The sequence below is a fragment of the Lates calcarifer genome, linkage group LG6 (genome assembly GCF_001640805.2).
Source record: "Lates calcarifer isolate ASB-BC8 linkage group LG6, TLL_Latcal_v3, whole genome shotgun sequence".
Lineage (NCBI taxonomy): Eukaryota > Metazoa > Chordata > Actinopteri > Centropomidae > Lates > Lates calcarifer.
The window spans coordinates 23,404,244-23,427,852 of NC_066838.1; the positions used below are offsets into that span (position 1 = coordinate 23,404,244).

General features: G+C 41.1%; 2 protein-coding genes and 1 non-coding gene across 4 annotated transcripts; 2 read left to right on the forward strand and 1 right to left on the reverse strand.

The window, feature by feature from the left end:
• The first annotated feature begins 422 nt into the window (after positions 1 to 422).
• On the forward strand, positions 423 to 15,572 carry klhl21 (kelch-like family member 21). 2 transcript variants are annotated; one of them, XM_051071401.1, is made up of 6 exons: positions 423 to 439; positions 1,030 to 2,567; positions 9,497 to 10,580; positions 11,702 to 12,107; positions 12,348 to 12,420; positions 12,699 to 15,572. In XM_051071401.1, exons 3-6 carry the CDS (start codon positions 9,554 to 9,556, stop codon positions 13,032 to 13,034), a joined length of 1,842 nt encoding a protein of 613 aa, XP_050927358.1. In that variant the 5' UTR covers positions 423 to 439; positions 1,030 to 2,567; positions 9,497 to 9,553; the 3' UTR covers positions 13,035 to 15,572. The 2 variants fall into 2 exon arrangements, with proteins under 2 accessions (XP_050927358.1, XP_018544084.1); XM_018688568.2 differs by lacking the exons at positions 423 to 439; positions 1,030 to 2,567 and adding an exon at positions 2,579 to 8,908.
• Positions 15,573 to 15,624: 52 nt separating this feature from the next.
• zbtb48 (zinc finger and BTB domain containing 48) lies at positions 15,625 to 23,485 on the reverse strand. Its single transcript, XM_018689314.2, is given in 12 exon segments — positions 15,625 to 17,923; positions 18,716 to 18,804; positions 18,914 to 19,007; positions 19,009 to 19,079; positions 19,604 to 19,740; positions 19,840 to 19,994; positions 20,099 to 20,185; positions 20,286 to 20,378; positions 20,473 to 20,578; positions 20,660 to 20,932; positions 21,050 to 21,833; positions 23,311 to 23,485. Coding segments are annotated over 12 exon segments (2,340 nt in total). The 5' UTR covers positions 23,324 to 23,485; the 3' UTR covers positions 15,625 to 17,485.
• Positions 18,509 to 18,581, forward strand: trnar-ccu (transfer RNA arginine (anticodon CCU)). Its single transcript has one exon. It is a non-coding gene; the product is annotated as a tRNA-Arg (tRNA).
• Positions 23,486 to 23,609: the final 124 nt, after the last annotated feature.

The window sequence follows — 23,609 nt, forward strand, 5'->3', positions numbered from 1 at the left end:
ACTGAGCTGATTTCTATGGACAGATGGAAATCTGACCCATTCAGCTCTGGACAAAATGGACATGTTTGCTGAAGACATCTCTATTTGTTGTGTTAAGCTTTCTTTTGTCTGTTGAGTATCTTGCCGGAGTTCGCGACTTGTATATGGATCGTACTGTTCTGTAAGACTGCTTGTATTTATGATGGGTCTTATAGTTCCCAAGTTCCAAACTTAAATGTAAGCTTCTAGAATCATCACTGGTGATGTCACCAGCTCCTTTTATCTTGGGCCTTAATTTGTGACATCACGTGATGATGTCACAGCATCAAAGGACATCTGTGACGTCACAGAACCTTCTGTCTCTTAACAAATTCTCATGACACTGTCAATGGTCATGCTGCAGCCTGTCTGTCTCTTTCATTTGTCTCAAAAACCGCTCATCTGATCGACTTCAGACTTGGTATGTATATTGCTTAGAACTCAAGTGCAGTGCCAACCAACTGTGAAATTTATTAGGTGAGGGGTCCTCAAGAAAATTGAACATACAGACCCTAACCCACCCTGCTAGATGTCTTAATAAGAGGGTGGCTGTATGCTGACAAGTTCACTGCATCAAACAGAAAAAAACTCACAACTTCTAATTTTTACACTTTATTCTGTGTGCAGATTTAACAAACATTATCTAACATGTTAATAACTGGGCTGTTGAGGTGTTGGTTGGCGGATTTTGTTACCTTTGGACTGAGCCAGGCTAGCATTTCCAGGCCAGCTAACCTAACTATTTGGTAGCAGTTGCTTCATATTTATCACGCAGATATCGTGGTATCTAAGTTTCTCATCAAACCTGTAAGAAAGTGAATATCTTATCCAAAATGTTGAACAGTTTTAAAGACGTTTGGACTAAATGTTTCAAAATCATCCCTATTGCAAGTGTCATAGTGAAATTTACTAAGTAAATCTCAATCAAGTGATATAAAATGTCAGTATCATTTGTTAGAAGGCCCTTTGTGAGTATCTAATTGTACAATGTCACTGTGACCCCTATGGTAGACGTCCATCAGCAGTTCCCACATCTACACTGCCTGAGGGACACAATGAGGCCAGAGAAAGTTCATCAGCAGGTCACTCCTAATTGCTCTGTGAAGGGTAAGATCATCATCCCTTTCTTGCCTCCTCATTATTCCCCTCTGAGGGATAAGAGGCAAAGGTAGATAGACATACGTGTCCTCCGTGGACTGAATTTTAATCAGTAGATTGAATTGAGCATTGTGATAGCCATAGTGGATATTGACTGTCAGTGTTCTGCTGGTTAAAATGACTGCAAAGTGATTGAGAACACCTGATGGATGAGGGTATTGACAGTTTAATTTGTTCAGGCAAAGACACAACTTTGGTTTTTTCTTTTCACAGACCTTAGGTACCAAGATGCACCAAGACAAGCAAAGCTAACATATTCTCACTGTAAACTAAACTGTTAGATAAATGTTGAGATCCAGCATTCATGTTTTATCTTGCCGAGAAGTAAATGGTGGTGAGGATGTCATTAATTTTGAAGGCATTTGGTCCTAAACCAAAGTATTTGGTTGACAAATTAAAATTTTGACCTAATGGGTTCTATCATCACAGTTCACAAAGACACAAGTTTTATGAGCAGTGAAACTGATCCAATACCATCCAATACATGTTATTTCACTCTGAACCGCAAATGTCAAACGTCAAAGAAAAAGTCATTAGGATTCACTCTTGAGCACTGTGAATACCTGATGGATTGCTGTGAAACAAAACAAAAATCAAATCACCACAGTCAGTGGGATTATCTGGGGATCATGCATGTCCATGAAAGATGTCATGGCAGTAACAGCATTGATATCTTTTGGAACCATTTGATTGATTAGTTTGAAAGTCATTTCAGATGCTACTAACTGCTCACAACAAAACTGTAAAGTCAAGTTATTAAACAGGAGTTGTTAATGTAGCTGAGGTTGTATTGGAGGATCTTTGAAATTTAAAATGCTAGAAAATATACTTGCATAATCTAGCTGTGCTCTGTTCATAGGCATCATTTTTGTAACGGGTCGTAGTTATTGTCCACTGCAGGTGTGCGTTTTTTTGGCTGACACAGCTGCTGCTACTGCTGCTACAATAAGAACATTTTAATTATTTCGATAATAATCATGTTTATTTTTTATTTTTTTACTATTTATATAGCAGTTATACAAATCTGCAATTACAAAGTGCTTAAGAAGGTACAGTAGAGTAAAAATACAAAGTATTTCATCAGTATAAATGTGTAATTCAAAACAAATAATAGTCAGTAATAGAAGTAGTAGCAGTAACTGTATTAGTACAGAATGAGAAGAAAATTCATACGAGCGATTGGCCGTCGACTGTAGGATTATCTGCGTGTTCCTTTTCACGCCAATATTTCCGACACTCCGTAAAAGCAACATTTGTTCCAGTGCAGGGTATCATGGCGCAGAGGAGGCCGGAGAGATCCGCGGCGTCAAACTTTAATCGTAGCTCGATCTGTACGGCGTTAACGCGTTGTACTCTATAAAAGCATCAAAGCCAGGTGAACAGAAATACCGGTAAGTCGTCTAAAGACTGAGTTGACATGTGTTTGAATGTCGTTATTTTGGAGGACAGTCTGACATAAGCAGCAACGTTGTGTCCCATAGGAAAATTACGTTGGGAGCTTCGTGTGAACACGACTCTACTTCTGTTTACAGCTGCCGTTGAACATGTGAAATTATAGCCACTGCTTCAAAATGTTGTTTAATATGTTCTCTAATACGCCATTATGCTCATTACAACGTAATGTAATGGCTGTCTCGGCGCATAAACAGGCATTTTACAAGTCGTTACATTGTGGCGAAAGTTAATTAGCAAGACAGAAGTTGCTTAACAATTTTCATTATGTCGTGTTGTAATAGAATAACTAAGCTCAAGTATTTACTGACATTACATCTCTGTATGTGGCTTTGGGCCTTGCATCGTATCTGAGCTATGATATACTGTATCGTTAGCTCCGACATTTGAATATTATCAAGAACCAAACATGGCTTGGGATGGGAAACGGTTACCTTTTTTTTTCAAAAGCATTTAAGACTGAGGCCTCACTGCTCAATACTTTGGACTTGTATGGCTGCATGAGCTGAATGATACAAATGTTTATTAGTGGAATGAAACTGTTTCTGCACAATTTACTGTACTTTTTGTTTCATGGGGAAACACTGCTGCTTTTTACTCTACTGCATTTATCCAGCAACTTTAGTTACTAGCAGTTACTTTGCAGATTAACATTTTAGCATGGAAAACATGAGATTATAAAATGGAATTTGTTGTAGATTAAACTGTCCTACAGTAGCTACAAGTAGAGCTGAAATCTTTAGTTGACTGGCAGAAAATTAATTGGCAACTGTAAAAAATATCTAACATTTCATGATTCCAGCTTCTCAGATATATGAACATTTGCTGCTTTTCCCATTTGACATATTTTTTGTTCATTATTATTATATCTGCTAATTGGGCGGTTTACCACATTCACTACTTCTCCTTTTAACACTTAAAGTATATTTTCCTGATTATGCTTGCATACTTTTACCAAGAAACATTTTCAATGCAGGACTTATTCTTGTAATGGAGTATCTTTACAGTGTGTTATTAGTACTTTTACTTGAGTAAAGCATCTGAATACTTTGTCCACCACCGATGTTTAAGTTCTAACTGTAACATCTGTTACAGGAGCAGGAATTACAGGAATGCAGGGGCAGATGATAGCGCACATTACTTGGTATTTGAAATCATCCCTGGTGGTAAACCCCAAGTCATGATACAGAAACAAACCTTCAGGGTGGCACTAAAAGTTATTCTGCCTGGCATTCCCCTTACAAGTCTGATGAATCATGTGCTACTTCCGTTGGACAGTTGTACTCTTAACAATAAGACTGCAAGTTTAGCCAGGAAAAGTACCACTCGAACTGGTTAGGGGTTCATGGACTTTCTCAAGGACACTTCAGCAGGGCACAGTTGTAGTAACTCGGATAAAAGTAGCAATACAATAGTACAAAATACTACTTCACTAGTACAAGACCTGCATTCAAACCTTTTCCTCAAAAGTGGAAGTATTAGCGGAAAAATATACTCAAACGTTTCACAAATAAAAGTAGTCGTACAAAATCGCATCTGCTAAGATCGTGTCTCGCTACAGCTGGTCGTCATGTAATTGCATAAAAAGCTCCACAACCAAAACCACACCACTTCTGTGAGAAGAATATCCATTCTCATACTGTCTCCTGTCTGAGTCTTGTTGCTGCTAGTGGCCTCGTGGTGCCCCCCCCCCCCCCAAATAATGAGATGAGTGCATGGTGTGGGGAGCCTATGGTTGCCTTTTTATGGCCAGGCCAGGCTCAGCTGTGGAGAACCAGGGGTTTATGTCGCTCCACTCTGATGGTCGCCTTGGCCTCAGCCGCCTGGAGCGACAGCAGAGCGAGCAGCTGTCTCAGTGTGGTTGTCGGTGGACCAGGTGCTGGTGTAGACCACATGAATCTGAGTACTGCTCCGTTACAGAATGATGCTGATTTGTTGTCTTTGTTGCAAAAAAAAAATCCTTCTAGGTTATGTGCTTCATATTCTCTGTCATGAATTAATTGTTTTTATGTGCAGGGTAGCCTAAGCTTAACATTTGGGAAGTATAATATTAACTATGAATATCCAAGTTTCAGCAAGGTTATTCTGTACACAGTAGAGCTATTGAACCGTTGATACTGAGATGATAGACATGCAAAAGTGATGAAACGTGTTTGTAATTTGCTTTGGTTGTAATTTGAGATTGCACCAGCAGGGGGCAGCAGTAGTATAAATACCAAAAGATAAACAACATATTGCAAGCAACTACATGTAAACTGTTTTTGATTTACCCTTTTCACATGCACAGAACTGTTTCCAGATAAACATACCGTACCTTCTAGGAAGCCACAGCGTGTTATGAAACTGTAATTAAAAGTCGTGCCCTGTGGTGAATAAACCAAGCCAACCTTTTTTTTTCTAGATTTAAATGAAGCAATATGTTGTTTACAAGATGAGATGTTTTGTGCTTTTGTTGTGCTTGAGTGCTCTGCCTTTGAGTTTGTTGGCATTGTATTTTTATCCAGATATCTCAGTGACTGTTCAGTGGATTGCCACAAAAGTTTGTACAAACATTTATGGGACTGTTGAAAGGATTGCCATGAAATCTGATGTAGAATTCCTTGGTTCTCTGGATTATGAATCTGAACGACTTTGTTGATCCTCTAACTTCAGAGTTTTCACTTATCCTGTGAAATATTTAGACATCCAATTGCTGGACTGGTACAACATTTTGTACAGAAATTCACAGTCCCCAGAGGATAAATCCTACTGACTGAAGTGATCCTCAGTCAGGACTTCTCTTCTAGTGCCACAAAAAGTTTCACGTTTGTGGTTCTGAGTAGGGATCGAGCATAGATTGATCATCAGAAAAAAAAAAAAAAATTATCGATTAATCGTTATTTTTTTATACTTAAAATGCCCGTGGCAGAAAATAGGCTTCTAAAGAAACTGCTGTCCTCCTAAACAAAGCAGAACAACAAAGATCTGTGGCACTCTTAGCTTGAAATGGTCCCACACCAAACTTCTGCTCTCTTCATGTTCACCTTAGATTTCTTTGAGAACTCAAAGGCAGCTCGGTTCTCTCTGTTAAATTTTAATTGCGCCTCCTGCTGGTTGCTGCCACATAATGAAAATAATAATATTGCTGCCTCATTGACAGAAATCAATCAATTAAATTTCACCTGACTGACAAAATTCTTAGCAATCAGCAATTGATCATCAATTAATCATGCCCATCACTAGTTCTGAGTAAAATTTCCTGAGAGCTATTTCATAGGTTGCCATGAAATCTCACTTTCACATTCCTCTCAGGATGAATTATAATAACTTTGGTAAATTGTGAAAGCTATTTCTCACTGAATATAAATACCTGCAAAAGTAATGACATTCTCATCAGCCTCAGTTGTACTCTCTCCGGTGTTCTGACGTTAGCATTTAGCCCAAAGCACCAGTGTGTTCACTGTGAGTCAACTCATGAAAACCATTTCTATTTACAGTAATGCTGCTTGTTTGTCTGTCTGCAGAGACGTCGGTAACATGGCTCCCAAATACAGACATAGACCTTCTCGTCAACCTTTTTATGGAATAGAAATGAATATACACCAGCCATCCTCTAGAGTTTTAGCCAGGTTGTTACTAAGTCTAGTGACTAACGGCATTGTACCTCTCTGAGTGTTTCTATCGGGAATATAACCACAGGTCATGAGTTCAGTTCCAAGGGCAGACAGACTAACACTGTTATAGTAGATGATGAAAGGGGGGCATAGGGATCCTTTCACCTATATAGCTCCGCTGTGCAGGTGGGTGGGGGTAGTTTTCTGGCTGCTACACTGGTCTCTCTGTGCTCTTCACGCACAGCAGTGAGATTGTTTCCACACCTCTGCTGTTTCCCTCCATCTCACCTTCCCTCTCCCCCTCGTCCTTTGAGAGTATAAATTACTGTCCGCTATTCTTGGAGCTGCTTGGTAAACATACTGATTTTAAGTTGCTCAATACTCTTGACTGTTAGAGTTCGAAGCCTCTCTCCAGAGTTTGCTGTTTGTGATAATGTGTAGTAAAAGATAAAATGGCTAAAATGTGAAGATGAAGAACAGATGTAACTGAACAACTCTGCTTTTGTGAAAGGGCATTCTTAGCATTTGTGGCAGGCAGTAAGAAATCACATATACGACTGAGAGAAAGGAAAGCTCACTAACTTCTATGTAAGGAAATGCCATTATCCCTTCTAACATAAAGACAATCACTTACACAGAGGTTAGAAAGATCTGTTTTTTTTCAGTGCAGGTCTGGGTTTGTGAGGCCCTGTCTGCCCTTCACAGAGCAGTTTGATCCCTCGCAAAGCTTTGTGGACCGCTGCATTGTTGGACCCTGGTGTGGAATGTGCACTAAGTCCTTTGGCCAGAGGACAAGGGGCTTTATTACAACCTTTAAACAAATCTCTGTAAGGAGATACCAGTGTATATTTTGAGAAGGAATGATCATCTCCAAATATTGACAAGAAGCTTTGAATACGCCTTTAATGCAGGTTCCCATGAAGTCAACACAAACTGGTGTTCTAAAAAAAGTCTATTCAAGTGTTTTACTACTTTCTACTGTGTTGTTTTTCTCCTGGTGATTTTACAGGAATGAAAACTTGAAATTTAAACGCCGTTATATCAAAATCAGCCACATTTCTCAGTAAGTAGCAGTGAATTATTAACAGGATTATAGTATCACAGATATTTCAGAATGCAATGCCCAAAACCTTTTCTAGGGTCAATATTTAATCGATTATTTGGTGGTGTTTCAGCAGATTTCAACAGAAAAAAACAAAAATACTAACAAATATTATTGCGTAATTCTCATTTTGTCCAAAGTGACAAGTCTTACACCTATATTACCATTCAGATTTATCTGAAGATATATCATGAAAATACGCACTTACATACCATAAATAATCACATTAGGTTAACTGCAATGGCGTCAATCATTTAATAGACATGTATCTATTGGCCCTGGTGTTAAGACATGCGAATATACAAACCTGAATTTGATCAGTTTTGTATTTTGAACGATAGGAATATGTGTGTTACAGATCATCATTCAATATTTTTCTTTTGGGCTGTGCAAAACAACAGTAACGTGTTATTGTGTCATTCTTTACAACAAAACAGAACTATATTTCAAGAAGATATGTATAAATGTAGTGGTTTCTTTAAGAAGTGAAAACAACATGTTTGTTAGAATTCATCTTCACTGGCATGTACAGACAGTGAGCAGGTCCACAGGTATGTGTGTGATTAAGGCTGTCAGCAGCTCATGTGTAATCTCAGCCCCTCTAGCTGTGTTTGTGGTTTAAACACAGTCTGTTGTGTGTGTGTTAGAGGCAGATTCTCTGTTTGGGTGTTGGAACATAACATGACAGGCAGACAGGCTGAAGGAGAGCAGGACGGCTTCCTTCTGTCTCATACAAATCACCCTGATGTTAAGAGTCTAACCAGTGATAATTCTCTCCCATAGGTTTGCACTGAATTGATATGAAACAAAGCGTGTCCTGTTTCAGTTACATTTAATGGCAACTAATAATTGTTGAGACATTTCACTCCAGACCAGACATGTCAACCTTGTGATGGCACCAGAGAAAACAGTCAGGGGATCTCCAAAGTCTGTAGGATTCGTCATCTAGGGACCACGAATGTCTGTGTAGAATTTCATGCCAATTAGTCCAAAAGTTGTTGAGATATTTCAGTTTGGACAAAAGGGATAGACCAACCGATGGTCATCCCCAGAGCAGTTATCAGGGTAGTTGTCAGTTGATTTTCTGTTGGGCGTCTAATAGTTGTTTCTGACACCGGAGTCGTCCCTGTTCGTGTTTGTCTGCTGTGATCAGAGTAGGTCTGTGCTGGTGCTTCTGTGCTTTGCTAAGCTGATTGCAGAATATTATGACAGGAAGCTCTGTGTTTTGGTCTGCCGCTGCCGTGCTGACGGTGGTGAGGAGGCCCGGGCTCAGCTGGCTCTCCTCTCAAAGACCACTTACTCACACTCACTGACCACAGAGACATACCAGTAAAGGGGGGTGGGAGGGATATTCTCTCCCCACAGCGTCAGCCCACGGCATGTTAGGTGTTCTCCCTAAACGCCCCCCTCCTCTCGTCTGGAAATGGACACTGCTGGTGTATTTATAGCCCCTGAGCGCAAGCGAGCTCTCTTTCTTAAACACGGATAAGGAGCTGGTCGACCAGAGTTGTGCTGAGCTTCGCTGTCGTATATTCTAGACTGTTGTACACTTTGCTTGTGTTATGTACCTGGACAGGCTTGTCAGGTAGGGGAAAGAACAGTCTGGGCTTTTTGATTAAAAATTACTTATTTTATTTGAGGCAGCAGCCTGTAACTTTGGTTACATGTTTGGTTGTATTGTTTCTAAATGATCCACTACTTACTAGACAGATTAACTGATGGAAATTAATTTGGCTTGGGTTTGATTTTATGCGTTTGGTAGGACTTTTTAGGACTTTTGTAAATGGTGAAACTTAATTGAACATTGGTCATCATAGCTTTTTGTTGTTTCTGTCACCATTATAGACCACTGTGTCTGATTTATTTGGTATAAGAACTTCTAATCTTCCGGGAATTTGAGCTGTTTTGATAATCAATTAGTGATTTACAGTGAATTCCAGCCTCTCAATCATGAGAACTTGCCGCTTCTCTTTAGCTGACAGGATTGTGAATTAAATAACTTTGGATTGTGGACTGTTGTTAAGTTCAAACAAGTGATTTGAAGATGTCTGTTTGGGCTTTATAGACCAAACAATTTACTAATCAATCTCAGCAAATTAGTTGATAATGTAAATAATCATTAATTGTGTTGGTTTGGAATTTGATGTATGTTTCTGGTGTTTCTTTGTTTTAGATGAAAACAACATTCTGAGCACAGTCACTGGAAGCTGATCACCCAGAGAGAGGAGAGATGGAAAAGCCAGTCTTGCAGACACAACCATCCACCCTGCCTTTTTTCGACACGGCCCACGCCTTCAATCTTCTGCGGGGAATCCATGAACTCCGAGCCGAACGCAAGTTTTTCGATGTGACTCTGTGTGCTGAGGGCCGCGAGTTCCACTGTCACCGCACAGTGTTGGCCGCTGCCAGCACCTACTTCCGGGCTATGTTCGCAGGAACGCTGAGGGAGAGTGCTATGGACCGGGTCGTTCTACACGAGGTGTCAGCTGAGCTTTTAGGGCTGCTGGTGGACTTCTGCTATACAGGACGGGTCACCGTCACTCAGGATAACGTGGACCTCCTTCTGAAGACGGCTGATCTGTTTCAGTTTCCCTCAGTCAAGGAGGCCTGCTGTGCGTTTCTGGAGCAGCGGCTGGATGTTTCCAACTGCTTAGAGATCCAGGACTTTGCAGAGGCCTACGCTTGCAGAGAGCTGGCAGCCAGCGCTCGCCGCTTTGTCCTCAAAAACATAATGGAGCTGGCTAAAGGCACGGACTTTGAGCGGTTACCTTGGAAGCGCCTGCTTGAGTTTATGTCAGACAATGACCTTTGTGTGGACAAAGAGGAGACGGTTTATCAGATTGCAGTGCGCTGGGTGAAGGCTGACCTCCAGCGGAGACTCCACTACTGGCCCGAGCTCCTCCAGCAGGTCAGACTCCCTTTTGTCAGGAGGTTTTTCCTGTTGGCTCACGTGGAGAGCGACCCGCTGGTCTACCTTTCACCCACTTGCCTCCGCATGGTGAACGAAGCCCGTAGCTTTCAGTCCTGTGAGTACGACCGCCACGACAGGCCCTGCCACCGCATGAGGCCACGGCCCTCCACAGGATTGGCAGAAATCCTGGTGGTGGTGGGAGGCTGCGACCAGGACTGCGATGAGCTGGTCACAGTGGACTGTTACAACCCCCAGACTGGACAGTGGCGCTACTTGGCTGAATTCCCTGACCACCTGGGAGGAGGCTACAGCATAGCTGCCCTCGGAAACGATATGTACGTCACAGGTAAGTCATTTAAGGACATTCAAACACCTTTCTATGCACCTTTTCAACAGTTCCTTTGTCTCAGGAGACCAAACAGAAGCCACAGACAGTATGCAGTGGTTGCAGTCGCTGTGTAGATTACATTGACTGTACTGTTAAAGCTCCAGTCAGTAGATTTCCACTCCTGCTCCTTCATCTTATGAAATGGCTGTCAGGCAGAGCTTATAAATAAACTGCAGACTCTTTGGCTAGTAGCTCTGTGTGTGGACAAGACTGAGTCAGGCAGGACATGGTGTGCTGCCAGAACAGCAGAGGTGTTGTCTTCATCATCATCATCATCCTTACCAGTTATCTTCCTCTGAGCTTAAAAGCAGTCTACGTTTCCCTCGAGAAATCATCCTAGACCCTCTCTCAGAGATTGTAAGACACTGATGGTGGGACATAAATTTAGCAGTGTTAGCTCACTGCCTCGATGACAGAAATAACAACATCATATGATTGCATAATGTTGACAGGCATATTTAGTTTTTATAATCTGTTCTACAATTTCTTTGCGTATTTACGATGTAATTATTTATAAACTTGGTGTCAGGGCCACTTCAAATTAGAATTAAATTGTAGTTGAATCCTCTAGAAGCTACAATGGGGTTTTGAGAGCAAGAAAGTAGCTTGAAATATTAAATCTTTGCTGCTGATTAGTCAAGAAGGAAAACTGCAAATAGCTAGGACTTGTTGAAAAGTCTTGAATGTAACTTAAAAATTTAGACCCATATTTTGGTCTGTTTGGATTTTATTATTTATGCAGTTGTGAACCTCAACTTTTTTTTGTTTGTGGTGCAGTCAGCTGATAGCAGCAGGTGCTCATTGTTACCTGGATCTGATGGGAGATATCCAGACTACATTCAAAAACTGTCAACCTACTGTCTGCTATATTATTTCAGAAAAGACTACAGCACTGATGATTTCTTAAAACCAGCATGTTGTTCTTGAGGTTAACTCAGAAATAGCAGAATAAAGCTAGACCAATAAATAAACCAGGCCAATATGTCAGCCTGTGAATTCTGTATTTCTTCTGTAAATGTTAAAGCCCAGGTTTGGTAATTTAGAAATTTAATGTTGATATTTTTGTATGTTACTTTTAGGTGGCTCTGATGGCTCTCGTCTTTATGATGGTGTGTGGCGCTACAAGTCCAGTGTCAACGAGTGGACGGAGGCGGCGCCCATGCTGAAGGCCCGCGAGTACCACAGCTCTTGTGTGCTGAAAGGTCAGCTCTACGTGGTGGCATCAGACAGCACCGAGCGCTACGACCATGCTCTCGACTGCTGGGAGGCCTTACCAGCCATGCTGCACCCCATGGACAACTGCTCCACCACCACATGCAGCGGACGATTGTACGCTATCGGCTGTCTGACCGGGGAGGACACCATGGCCATCCAGAGCTATGATGCAGACACCAACCGCTGGTCCATGGTTAAATGTGGACAGCTGCCTCCGTGGTCCTTCACGCCGAAAACCGTGACCCTCAACGGCCTCATCTACTTTGTCAGGTCAGGAGAAAACTGATTTGTGTTACATAATTAAATCTGGTAAATTAATTCTACAGGTCCTGTAGTTTCCAGCTAATTCCCTGAAAACAGCTGGAATTTATCTATTAGTTACAAAAATATTTCTGAGAAAGGTGTGACTGGTAACATGACTGTTTCAATAGTCAGTGAAGTTAACGTGAATACATTTGAAGCACAGTCTGTTCTGGCAGTGGCTTGACTTTGGTGTGTTTCTATTTGCAGGGATGACTCAGCTGAGGTGGATGTTTATAATCCTCAAAAGAACGAGTGGGACAAAATTAGTCCGATGACCCAGGTTTGTATTTCACATCAAACATCTCCCAGCATGCTTTAGTGGCAATCTTTTGTGATCTCTTTGCACTGTGAACACAGGTGTCAACCGGACTGCAGTATATCCAGAGATGATAATAAAAGCTGCTTGTTGTTTTTACATTTTTGTATAGATATCATATCATATAAGATATGTATATCCAGAATTAAGTATTCCAGTCATGTTTTATAACCTTTCGCTACCTTTCTGCAGGCTCTGGAATCTGAAGTGTATTTTTTCATTAAATTTTATTTTTTATCCAGGTTCATGTTGGAGGAAGTGTGGCAGCCCTTGGCGGTAAATTATATGTGTCTGGTGGTTATGACAACACATTTGAGCTGTCGGATGTGGTGGAAGCCTACGACCCGACTACCCGCTCGTGGGCTCTCGCTGGACGACTACCTCAGCCGACCTTCTGGCACGGCAGTGTCAGCATATTCCGCCAGTTCATGCCCCTGGTGTCCAGTGCATTCGAACCTATGGACTCACCTGAGTCAAACGCCATTCACCTACACCGGCACCAACGTCACCAAGCGCTACACAACCTCAACAACAATCTCAACCAAAACCAGAACCAGGACGTGAACCCAGCGCACTGAGTTTGGACCTAAAATCCCCTCTCACACATGTTCAGTCTGTCTTCCCTCGTTGTGCCATTGTTAGTTTACTGTGAATTTACCTCATCACAATGTTAAAGCTGATTACGGCAGAAGAGAGAAGACTGAGCATGTACAAAGTAGTCTGAGCTCCTTGTGATGCACTTGACTGTTGAGCTGTCACACTGACAATCACTTAAGTCCGTTGACTGGATGAATTATAAAAAGGCTAAGTGTTTCTTAGCCCTGTTCACTGGGAGACAGTCCTGGATGGTTCCCATAGAAAGCCTAGGGGAAGTTGCTGTCTGCTGCTGTTTATTGAAGGTGGGGAAGTTAATCACATTTAATCCTTATCCTTAAAGTCTTTTCACTTGTAAAAGTGAAATATACTGCCTGAAAACACTTTAGATTAAAGCTGAAACAATTAATCGACCAGTCACTGGCCAGTCAGTACAACTCAATTAATCATTGAAGTCACTTTTTGGAGCAAATATGTCACAGTCACAGGCTCCAGCTTCTCAGTTTTATATCATAGTAAACAAAAGAACTTTGGCCAAAGGAAATTGTGATGTTTTTCTCAATTTGCAGACATTCTGTAAACCAAATGATTAATTAAGAATATAGTCATCTTTCTCAGCCATTAGCCACAAGAATTAGCAACTCTCTAAAACACTCTAAAACAAACTTAACATGGTCACACAATAGTGACATTCATGCTTCATCTCAAGTGTTTTCAAACAGCGTCTTTCAGTTTAACAAGAAAAGACTTCAAGGATGGCGACTAAATTAATGTCTGGTTAACTGCCCCACTTCTGACAAAAAGCTGAACATAGCAGCTTCTCTGGGTGGATGAGACAGGTGTTTCTGTGTATGGATATCTGTGTTTTAGCCTTGGGCCACACCATGTACCTCAGCTGTGTGTGACGGCTACCTTGCTGAACTGCTGCGCCTCGCTCACACAGGGAGTGTTGCTGCTGTGGTGCTGCTACTGCCAGTCCCACCTTTCTACATTGTTTGCCTTTGATAATGGCCATCAGTAACAGCCTACTAATAACCACAAAGCAGTAAAGACAGTACAGAGAGTGCACCAGAGTTTACCCTTGTTTAAAGAAAGTGCACCAGAAAACTACTGCCCTTCACCTGATGCTCTGTTACTACACTGACATAAACATCAAAGCTATAGTGAAAGGTGTCAGTCACATAGTGTTGCAAATGACAGTAGATCTTTTCACTGTCTATTTTTGCTGAGAACTGTGTGCCTCACGTGTAAAATATATGCTCCATGCCAAAACTGTAGATGGCATGCCGCTACAGCGAGGCTGTTGATCTAACTTGTCACCATGGGCGCTGAATTTAAAAGCAAGGGTTTCATTGACTGTTGTGCACAGGTGAGGTAAGCGGTATGGCCTAAAGCTTAGCAGTTGATCACTGTGGAATGTTTATTTTCTACAAACACACTACATTTTAGATATGCACGCATCAGAATATGTGTTTACAGACCTTTTATGGCTCCAGAGGAAGCTGTGTGAAATCTGATGAATTGCCTCAAGTGACGTCACGTGAGTCTGAAGACTCTGAAAATGTAAAAAATCTTGGGAGTAGAGTTGGAAAGAAGTGAGCTCCATAGCCTGCTCCTCACCTCTGCAGAGGCTAGAGGCTACGTGAGCAGTTACTAGCCTAACACACCTGAATCTTGGTCTCAATTGTCAGCGGTCAAGTATTGTGGTTAATGTAGGCACCAGGTTTTAAGAAAGAAGGTGAATAATGTATGGGATGAAAAATGCAGTATCTCTGGTTCTGCTATGTTGACTTTGATCCTTTAAAAACAACTGTCCACTGTGAGTCTGACAATGTTTTATTCTAAATTGGTGGAACACTCTAATCAATTTGTTGCCCTGAGCAGAAGCCAAATATTTATTCAGAAACAGCCATTATCTGTCTACATTCCAAAAACGACGGCAATCACAAATGATATTTTTAGCACTAGGCAGACAGGTGGCTTGATAGGATGGTTTGAAATTTACCAGTAGAAATACCTTGTACTCAGTAGGTGTGTTGAGTAACCTTGTGTCATTAAGGTAGAATTTCAGGATAGTTGCATGTGATGTTAACTTGTCCTGGGTTGATACTATTGCTAGCGATTAGGCTGCACACCATCTCCTTTGTGTCACTCCTGACGTTGAAACTGGGTTACATCAGCCTCTATAACCATCAGTCGAATGTGCATGAAGTATTTTCTTTAAAAACTGTATTTATGAATGTTTTACTGTTTTGTATGTTTATTTATGGATCTGTTTTGTGCTGTGGTTGCTTAAGATATCCCTGCCTATCAGTTGCAACAAGAGGAGTAAAACTTAGTGGTAGTGACGGGTTGGCAGTCTCAACTGGAAATGCAAAAGAATCTCAATTTGCTCTTGCTTTAATGGAAGTTGTACTTTTGTGTGTTTCTAAGGTATTGTTAATGCATTATCGTTTTCTTAGTTTTCATACAAGTTTGTGATGTTGAATCAGTTTTGTAAATACAGTATATTCTTAACCTTATGTACCGTGTTTGTGTAATGTTTACAGTGTAGTTACCATAAATTAAACTGCAGGCAGGTCTGAGAGTTTATTCTGCTGAGTCACATGTGATGAGCTGTTAGCAGGATGCAAATGCTCACTTATATTTCTCATAAACAATGGACATTAGCTGTGGCAGAGTGAGAAAAAACAATAAATGCATTAAGTGTTTTATAAATAGCAAGTGTAAGTTAATGCATTCACTCAGAAAACTGTGTATCATAAAATCACAAACCTGTGTGGCATATTAATTCTAAGTAAGTTCTGATATCTGTAAATAGTATACATGTTTTATGACCCAAGTTGACTGACAATATTGTAAATAAGACAACCCTTGACCTTCTTCCATTTAAGGCACCCTGTGGAGTTGTAAACAAATTATAAGTGATGTTTTCCTTTAGTGATTCTCACCAGAATGCATTGTGTGTAACCTTTAGGTGTAGGGAATGCACTGAATGTATTTTCTTTTTCTCTTTTAAAAAAAATCCTGCATTGTTTTCAAGCAGTCTTGTTCTAGCAGTCTTGTTCTTCACTGCCTTTGTAGAGGCATTTTTACACTTCTTTGAATGTTATTGTCCCCAACTTTTGCAAACTTGGTCGTCCATGTCCTCAGTTTAATGCATCTTATAATCAAATCATACTTGCTTATAAACACATTGCTCCATAGTGCCACTAGTGTTCAGAAACTCCACAGGGTACTTAAACCAGGTCTGACATTTTGGAAAATGTTTATTCACTTTCTTTTTGAGAGTTAGATGAGAAAAACAGTAACACCTTTGTCTTTTTGTTAACTGTGAAGCTACAGTAAGTAGCTGGTTAGCTTAGCTTAACATAAAGACTGGAAACTCAGCCTCTGTCAAATGATAACAAAATCTACTAGCACCTTTAAAGCTAATTAATTAGCAAGTCATATATCTTTACATACAAGACCTTAAGCGTTAAAACAATTCTCAACAAAAACTACTGACAGAGCCAGGCTAGCTGTTTATCCCTATTTCCAGTCTTTATGCTAACCTTAGCTATGCTAAGCTAACTAGCTTCTTGCTGTAGCCATAAATTAAATGGTCAGATATGGGAGGAGTAGAGAGCTTCTCATCTAATCCTCCACCATAAAGAGATTAAATACATTTTCCAAAATGTCCAACTATTCCTTTTAATACCTTCATTAACAAATGTGAACACCATCGAAGAAAAGTTTTTTCTGATTTTCTGAGTCCTGCTGCAGTAGGCACACTGATAAAAAGGAGGCTTAAAGAAGTTATTTGTAAGTTTTCTCTGCCTCTAAACATGGTTTCTCACCAGGAGCAGGTGGAGGTGATGGTCAGATGCAAGAGGTTGTGCTGCTTCTTAAGGTCAGTCTGGACATTACAATGAGTACTAGAAAGTGATTAGACTGGCTAGTCAGGCTGGGGCTAGCTAGGTAGCATGCTAACCTTTCAAAAGAAAAAAAAACTTGCGTTTCTTTCCACTGCTGGAGACAGCTCTCGGCAAGCAAAGGAATCAATTTGCTAACTCAGATTTCTTCTAGACTGGTGAATAAACAGCTCTTAATGGTAACATTAGCTATGTAGCAATAGCAAAACTTACAAATAGCTCCTTTAGTAAAACAAATTATTTCACATTCAAGCAGTTTCTACATGCATGCAGTTCATTTACTGTGTATAAACTACTAAAAGCATGAAAGTTACTTGCTACTCTTCTGTTGCAGGTCTGGAAACTTACGGTAGCTGACTTTGTTGCAGTTTCATCTTTGGATCTGTAAGGCCAAATGTTTCAGGCTGTGCTTCACCATCTGTATCACACTTTTGTGCTTCTCCTTTAGGGAAGCAGTCTTCACATTAACCTGAACTCTGAACTCTGATTGGGCTTCACTTTGTCTCTGGTGCTTTCAGTCCTCAGGTCTTCCTCTCTGGTATGTTCTCAACGATTCCCTCCATATCCACTGTGGACTCGTACGGCTCAGCGACCAGCTGCGTTTGCTGCAAGACTTCCGGCACAGAGAAACTCTCCGCTGCCTCAACGTGTCCCAGGTTCTGATTGGACACCACCTCCTCCATCACCGCGTTGCCCGACTCAATCACCACTCTCATGATGCAGCTTGAGCCGAGGCCCGTCGAGGAGTCGTTCTCTGGGTTTGTGGGTTCCTGGATGTCGCTAGCGTCTGCGGGGTAATCTGTCTGCTCACAGATCAGTGAGGCTCCCACCGTTTTAGTTGCTTCGTTCTCACCAGAACTCCCGTCGACATCCTGCACTATCACGTTCCTTAGCTTCCTCTGCCGGGGGTTGTAGTTCTCAGTCCGTTTGTGGATCTGAATGTGTCGTCTCAGGTGTGCCTGGATGAAAAAAAACATAGAGATGTAAAGGATTGAGTGTAATGACTTAACAGGTAAATTGACTACAATTTATGCAGAGACTATATGTTCTCCAGCTGTCGTAAATATCTCAAAAAACACACAAGAAGATAAAAGAAGTGTCAGAGGAGTACTGTAGATGTTGATGAATGAAACTCAGTTTTTAAATCTGTGTATTCCCTACAGCTGAAATGACCAGAAAATTAATTACCAACTATTCTGATAAGCACTGGTATAAGTTGTTTAAATCGTCGTTTAACCAAAAATACCAGAAATTAACTGGTTCTAGCTTCTCAAATATTGATATTTTTTCTTAGTCCTTTGTGATAGTAAACTGAATCTCTTTGAAGATGTCAAATTAGGCTTTGGGAAACTGTTAAGAGCATGTTCTACTTCTGTTTTTTATGTTTAGATTGTGTAGACCAAACAGTTAGTCTGCAGTGTAGGACACAATGAACATCACACAACAAAAGCTACCACCCCTGTTCATAGAAAAGGTAACTAAAGGAGGATTACAGTGTGAATGCCACTGAACACTGCCTTGTCCACAGTAGCTCTCCTGCAGCAGCCCCAGTGGCCTAATGGATAAGGCACTGGCCTCCTAAGCCAGGGATTGTGGGTTCGAGTCCCATCTGGGGTGTATAGCAGAGTGGCGCAGCGGAAGCGTGCTGGGCCCATAACCCAGAGGTCGATGGATCGAAACCATCCTCTGCTATCAATTTTATAGTCCGAACAAAGGATTAATTGCATAAGTAGCCCTTCTAGTGATCCTACCTGTCGGGTGAACTTGTAGCCACAGTCTATGCACTCAAACTTCCTCATGCCTTTATGGCGGCGCAGATGAACACGAAGTTGCTCCCTCGCTGGTAAAGACGATCGCATTATTAAGTCAACACCATGCATCAAGAAACAAAATATGACATGTTCATCGATTGTAGAAGAAAACAGGGTCTATTATATGCTGTCTGTTACCTTTGAAGGTTTTGCCACAGATGTGACAACAGTGGGGACGACCCTCTTCGTGCTTGCTGGCCTTGTGGCGGACGAGGGCGCCTTTTTCTGGGAAATCGCTGCTCACAGACATCACAGCTGAAGGGACGCTCGCCAGTGTGCGTCCGGTGGTGTTTATCTAGACTGGCTGGAATTAAAAAGACAATCATCTATACAATAAACAATAGTGAGGGTTCAAGGATTTATCTCAGACTACTCAGAGCTATGAATTCAGAGAGCTACATTCGTTATTTATATTTTTGCAAACTGGGAATATTGACAGTAGCCGAATTAGCTATCAGAAGTTCATGTTTGCATTGTAATCATGGATGTAGAGACAATTATCACTGGATTCCTCTACTACTACATTTTTTGTTAAAAATGTGATGATTCTCAAGCTAGTTCTGAACTGATTTCTAAGCAGAGTTATGGAGGTTTATTTGCAATGGACATTGGAGATAATAATATCCACAGAAAGTTTAATGGTAGAGATGTTAGGGTGTGATTTTTTGAACAGGTCAAACTCAAAAAACCTGCATGCACCTGTTGCTTTCATCTCAGTATCTTTCACACAGTATCTGCACTTCACAGTTTAAAAACCTCTGATCTAATTTATTTATTTTCTGCTCACAGTGATGACAGAAGCAGCAGATTGGGAAGGATGGCTGTTACCTTGCGTCCTGAAGGTTTTGCCACAGAGATGACACTGGTACGGCTTCTCACCACTATGAATACGCAGGTGCATGTTGAGGTTGTTCTTCTGGGAGAATGCATGGCCACATAAGTTACACACGAAAGGGCGCTCATTTCTGAAAGGCAAAAAAAGACTCAGTTAATCTGCACAAATGCCATCCTCTAGTCTGATTAAGGCAGTACCGAACAGACAAAAAACAGACATGTTGTGTTACCGGTGAATGGCTTTGATATGCATCTGCAGGCCGTTTCGACTGGACGCTCGGTGGCCGCACTCCTCGCACACAAACGGCTTTTCACCTCGATGTTTGGCTGCTTCATGCACACGCAGCTCTGTCCGAGTTAAGAACGTTTTGGGGCACTGCGGACACTAAAAATGACATTTTTTAAACAGAATGAAAACAAGTTTTACAACAAAAGTATTGTTTACTGTCAGTACCTCACCAGCAAGTTTATTAATTTAAAAAAACTTACTGCATGTGGTTTAGGATAACCATGGATCTTCATCATGTGAATCGTCAAGTTTTTCTTGTACATAAATTGTTCAGAACACGATGAACACTGAAAGAAAATGACACTGCGTTAATGAAGATATTTTAAATGCTCGTTTTAGGTTTGATACAGTTTCTTGTCGTCCATGTTTGTTGGGTGTAGGCGGCACCTTGTGGGGCATATCTCCTGTGTGGGACACGATGTGCAAACGAAGCTGCTCTCTCCCACTAAATGTTGAGGAGCATGTCAGGCAGGTGTACATCTGTGGTTATAACGCAACACAAACTGATGTTATGCCTTCTCTCCTACTCGGATTTTGAATTTTTGCCTTTCTCATCACTCTTTTTGTGACTCACCTGTGCTCTTGCACAGTCTCTGATCTCATGTATTAAGAGATTCTCCTTCCTGAAGTACCTCTTTCCACATTTAAGGCAACCAAAGGGCCTCTCCCCTGTGTGCCGCCTATGAAAAAGACACATTAGTAGCTGTTCTTTTCTTTCAACAGCAATTCAAAGGAGAAAAAGCAGAAGTTGTGCTGTATACCTGTTGTGGACTTTGAGGTAATATTTGCTCTTGAAGGATTTGTCACAGATGGGACACTGAACACAGTCCTTCTTGGAGTCTTCCTCCACGGCCTCACCGTTCTCAATCTTCTCCACCTTATTCTGAGCCTTGCGTTTCCGTGCCGTTGATGTGGATGGGGCTGAAGAAGCCGGCTCGGCAACGGGCACGTACTCCTCGTCTGAGCCTTCGGTGATCCCCTCCAAATCCCCCACTTCATCATCATCATCATCTTCTTCCTTCTTCTTCCTCTGCCTCCTCAGTTACCTTACTAACACCATTGTCATTTATGTCAATCTGCAACACAGAACAGGAAAAGTGTAACAAGACACCACGCATTATTATTTGCATTTGTGGCAAATGCTCAGTCACTGTAATCGCCTTTTCATGCTTATGTTCATGTATTATACCTCAGTTTCACCACCCGGCTGATCTGGTTTTTGATTATCCACAACATCACCACCTTCTCTCCCCACAGGATTATTCGGGACCTTCTTGCCGGCTATTTCTGTGGCTGTAAAATCAGTGTTTGGGCTCTCATCAGTCACGAGTCGCCTGGGGCCCTTCACCACACGCCCAGAACGGGTGGTGGTGGTGGTGGTGGTGGTAGTGGTGACAGCTGTGCTTAAAGTGGCTGCATCAGCATCAAAACTGGACTCGTCTTTTGTGACTGTAAGCGAGTTCTCTTCTTTGACTGAACAGTGAGGGGCTGTGTTTGATGCAGACTTTCTAGGTCTTCCTCTTTTCCGCTTTAAAGGCGCAGGATCCGCAGATGTCTCCTTGAACTGCTGACAGAGTGCAAGCGCCTCTGGTACACACAGCCTGGACGCTGCGTGCTGCACCTTGTCCAGGTTGTTGGGATCCAGCTTCAGCTCCCCGGTGTAGACGAAGTTCAGGAGCAGCTCCAGGCCGTCGTTGGGGCACTCTTGAAGGCAGAACTCCATGCAGGGTGAGGCAGGCATGCTGGGCTGCTGGAACAGTTCACTGAAACAGGCGAGGATGTTGCGATGGGCGAGGTAGACCACCCCGCCTCCCACATTCAACACTGCATCACAAAACTTCCCTACTGCCCTCTGCTGGTTCAGGGAGGACAGGACACGCTGTGCATGGCTGCTCCCTGGTGCAGGCATCGATCCAGCTTCACTGTATGCTGCTGCTGCATGAGACACACAATATAATGTCAAAAAATACATCCCTCACTGATTGACCAAAAAATTAATTAACAGGTAAAAACAGCTGGCATCAATTTTCTGTCGATAAATTAATAGTTTCGGCTCTAATTTAGATGCAAGACGTTGTTTTTCTGTTTTTAGCTGTATGTTATGTCTGCTAATCACTGTCTATGTTTGAGCTGTCTGCTGTACTACATCCTCCTACTGCTAAACTGATTTGTGAATTAAGTGATTAGTCTATCAAAAGAACATTAATCAGGAACTATTTTGATAACTGATGAATTATTTCAGTATTTTTTCAAGCAAAAAAGGCTGGTTGCAGACTCTGAAATGTGAGGATTTTCAGCTTTTCTCTTCAATAGTTTCCATTGTGAAAATGTGAATTTGGGTTCTGGGTAAATGTGATGGGGATTTTTTTTTTTATTATTATTTTTTACTAATTAAAATAATTATTAGTTGCAGTCCTGTACAAACTAGTTGAAAATCCAAACAACTACAACAGTAAAATGCTGCTTACACGTGAATGCATAAGTAATAATAATCTAATGTTGTAATATATAATAGTATAACTCCCAGGGTCCATTTTCTGCATGGAGTACTTTACTGCTTTTTAACATATTTTCCTTATATGTACTTTTACTTATTTTCAATTAATGACTTTTACTTGTAATGGAGTATTTACAGTGTGGTAATAGGAGAGTACTTCCTCCACCATTGCTGATCATTTCACACCATACCGTATGATATTATATTGTACAGAATTAATTGCAATGCATTGGGTAAAACTTAGCCTATGTGAGAAAATAAGGTTTGTGTGGGTGTTGAGTTTCTATAAAGAGCTTGATACAGAGTTTCTGCAGAGTAAATCAAATTAACTTTTAAAGACATTTTAACCACAGAATATAATTTAGTATCTGTTTAAGGGCCTACTGGTAAAAAAAAAAAAAAGGTCAGAAAACCAGTAGGGACAATCAGGCCTACACTCATTTTAATTATGTTCATCAGTGGATGGGAACTGGATCCATAGAAGTGGGTAGATAAACAAATTTGAGTTGCATTTTTGCTCAAATGGGCCCACAACCACGTACAAAAAAGTTATAACTACTGTTATTGTCTACAGCAGGAAAGACTCTTTATAACCTCATGAAGCCTTTATGGGAGGGAAGCAATTCTGCTTTTTAGCACTTTTAAAGCCCTGCAGATACCCTGTAGATATCACTTGATTAAATTAAGTGATCTACTTATTCCATTTATTGACTTAATGAATTACATTTGAATTAATGACAGCTACCACATTAACTGTGTTGATTATTAAAATAAAGTCTTCTAGTATATGATTATATTTCTACAGTTGAGAGCTCTTTTTTTTAAAAAATATAACAAACCCCTGGCTACCTACGCACCTCGACGTTTATTTCCTAGCACAGATCTTTAAAGACGCTCCCTTAGCTCGGTACTCACCCGACAGCTGCATTTCGACACTCACATCTGCAGTATCGATCAAAACTGATCATTTACTCTCATTTGTTGATAAGCTACACCCGCCTCTGATGTAATATAAATACGGTGAAAATAAACAGTTCAGCCTAGCTACATGCACCTTGTTTTCGTTTCTTGCAGGCCCCTAAAAACTGAAGAAGGAAGAGGATGTGACGGTGTTTACGCGACCAAACTCCGGGAAAGTTGTTTGTTGTCCATTATTAAACACCAACATTTACAACAATACCAATAAAACCGCTCCAAAGAAAAGAGTTATTTGT

Excerpts from the sequence above, each read along its gene's own strand:
- klhl21 (XM_051071401.1), top strand. The coding sequence starts at position 9,554 with ATGGAAAAGCCAGTCTTGCAGACACAACCATCCACCCTGCCTTTTTTC. Across the intron at positions 10,581-11,701 it reads AAACGATATGTACGTCACAG|GTGGCTCTGATGGCTCTCGT; the intron begins GTAAGTCATTTA and ends TGTTACTTTTAG. Across the intron at positions 12,108-12,347 it reads GGCCTCATCTACTTTGTCAG|GGATGACTCAGCTGAGGTGG; the intron begins GTCAGGAGAAAA and ends TTCTATTTGCAG.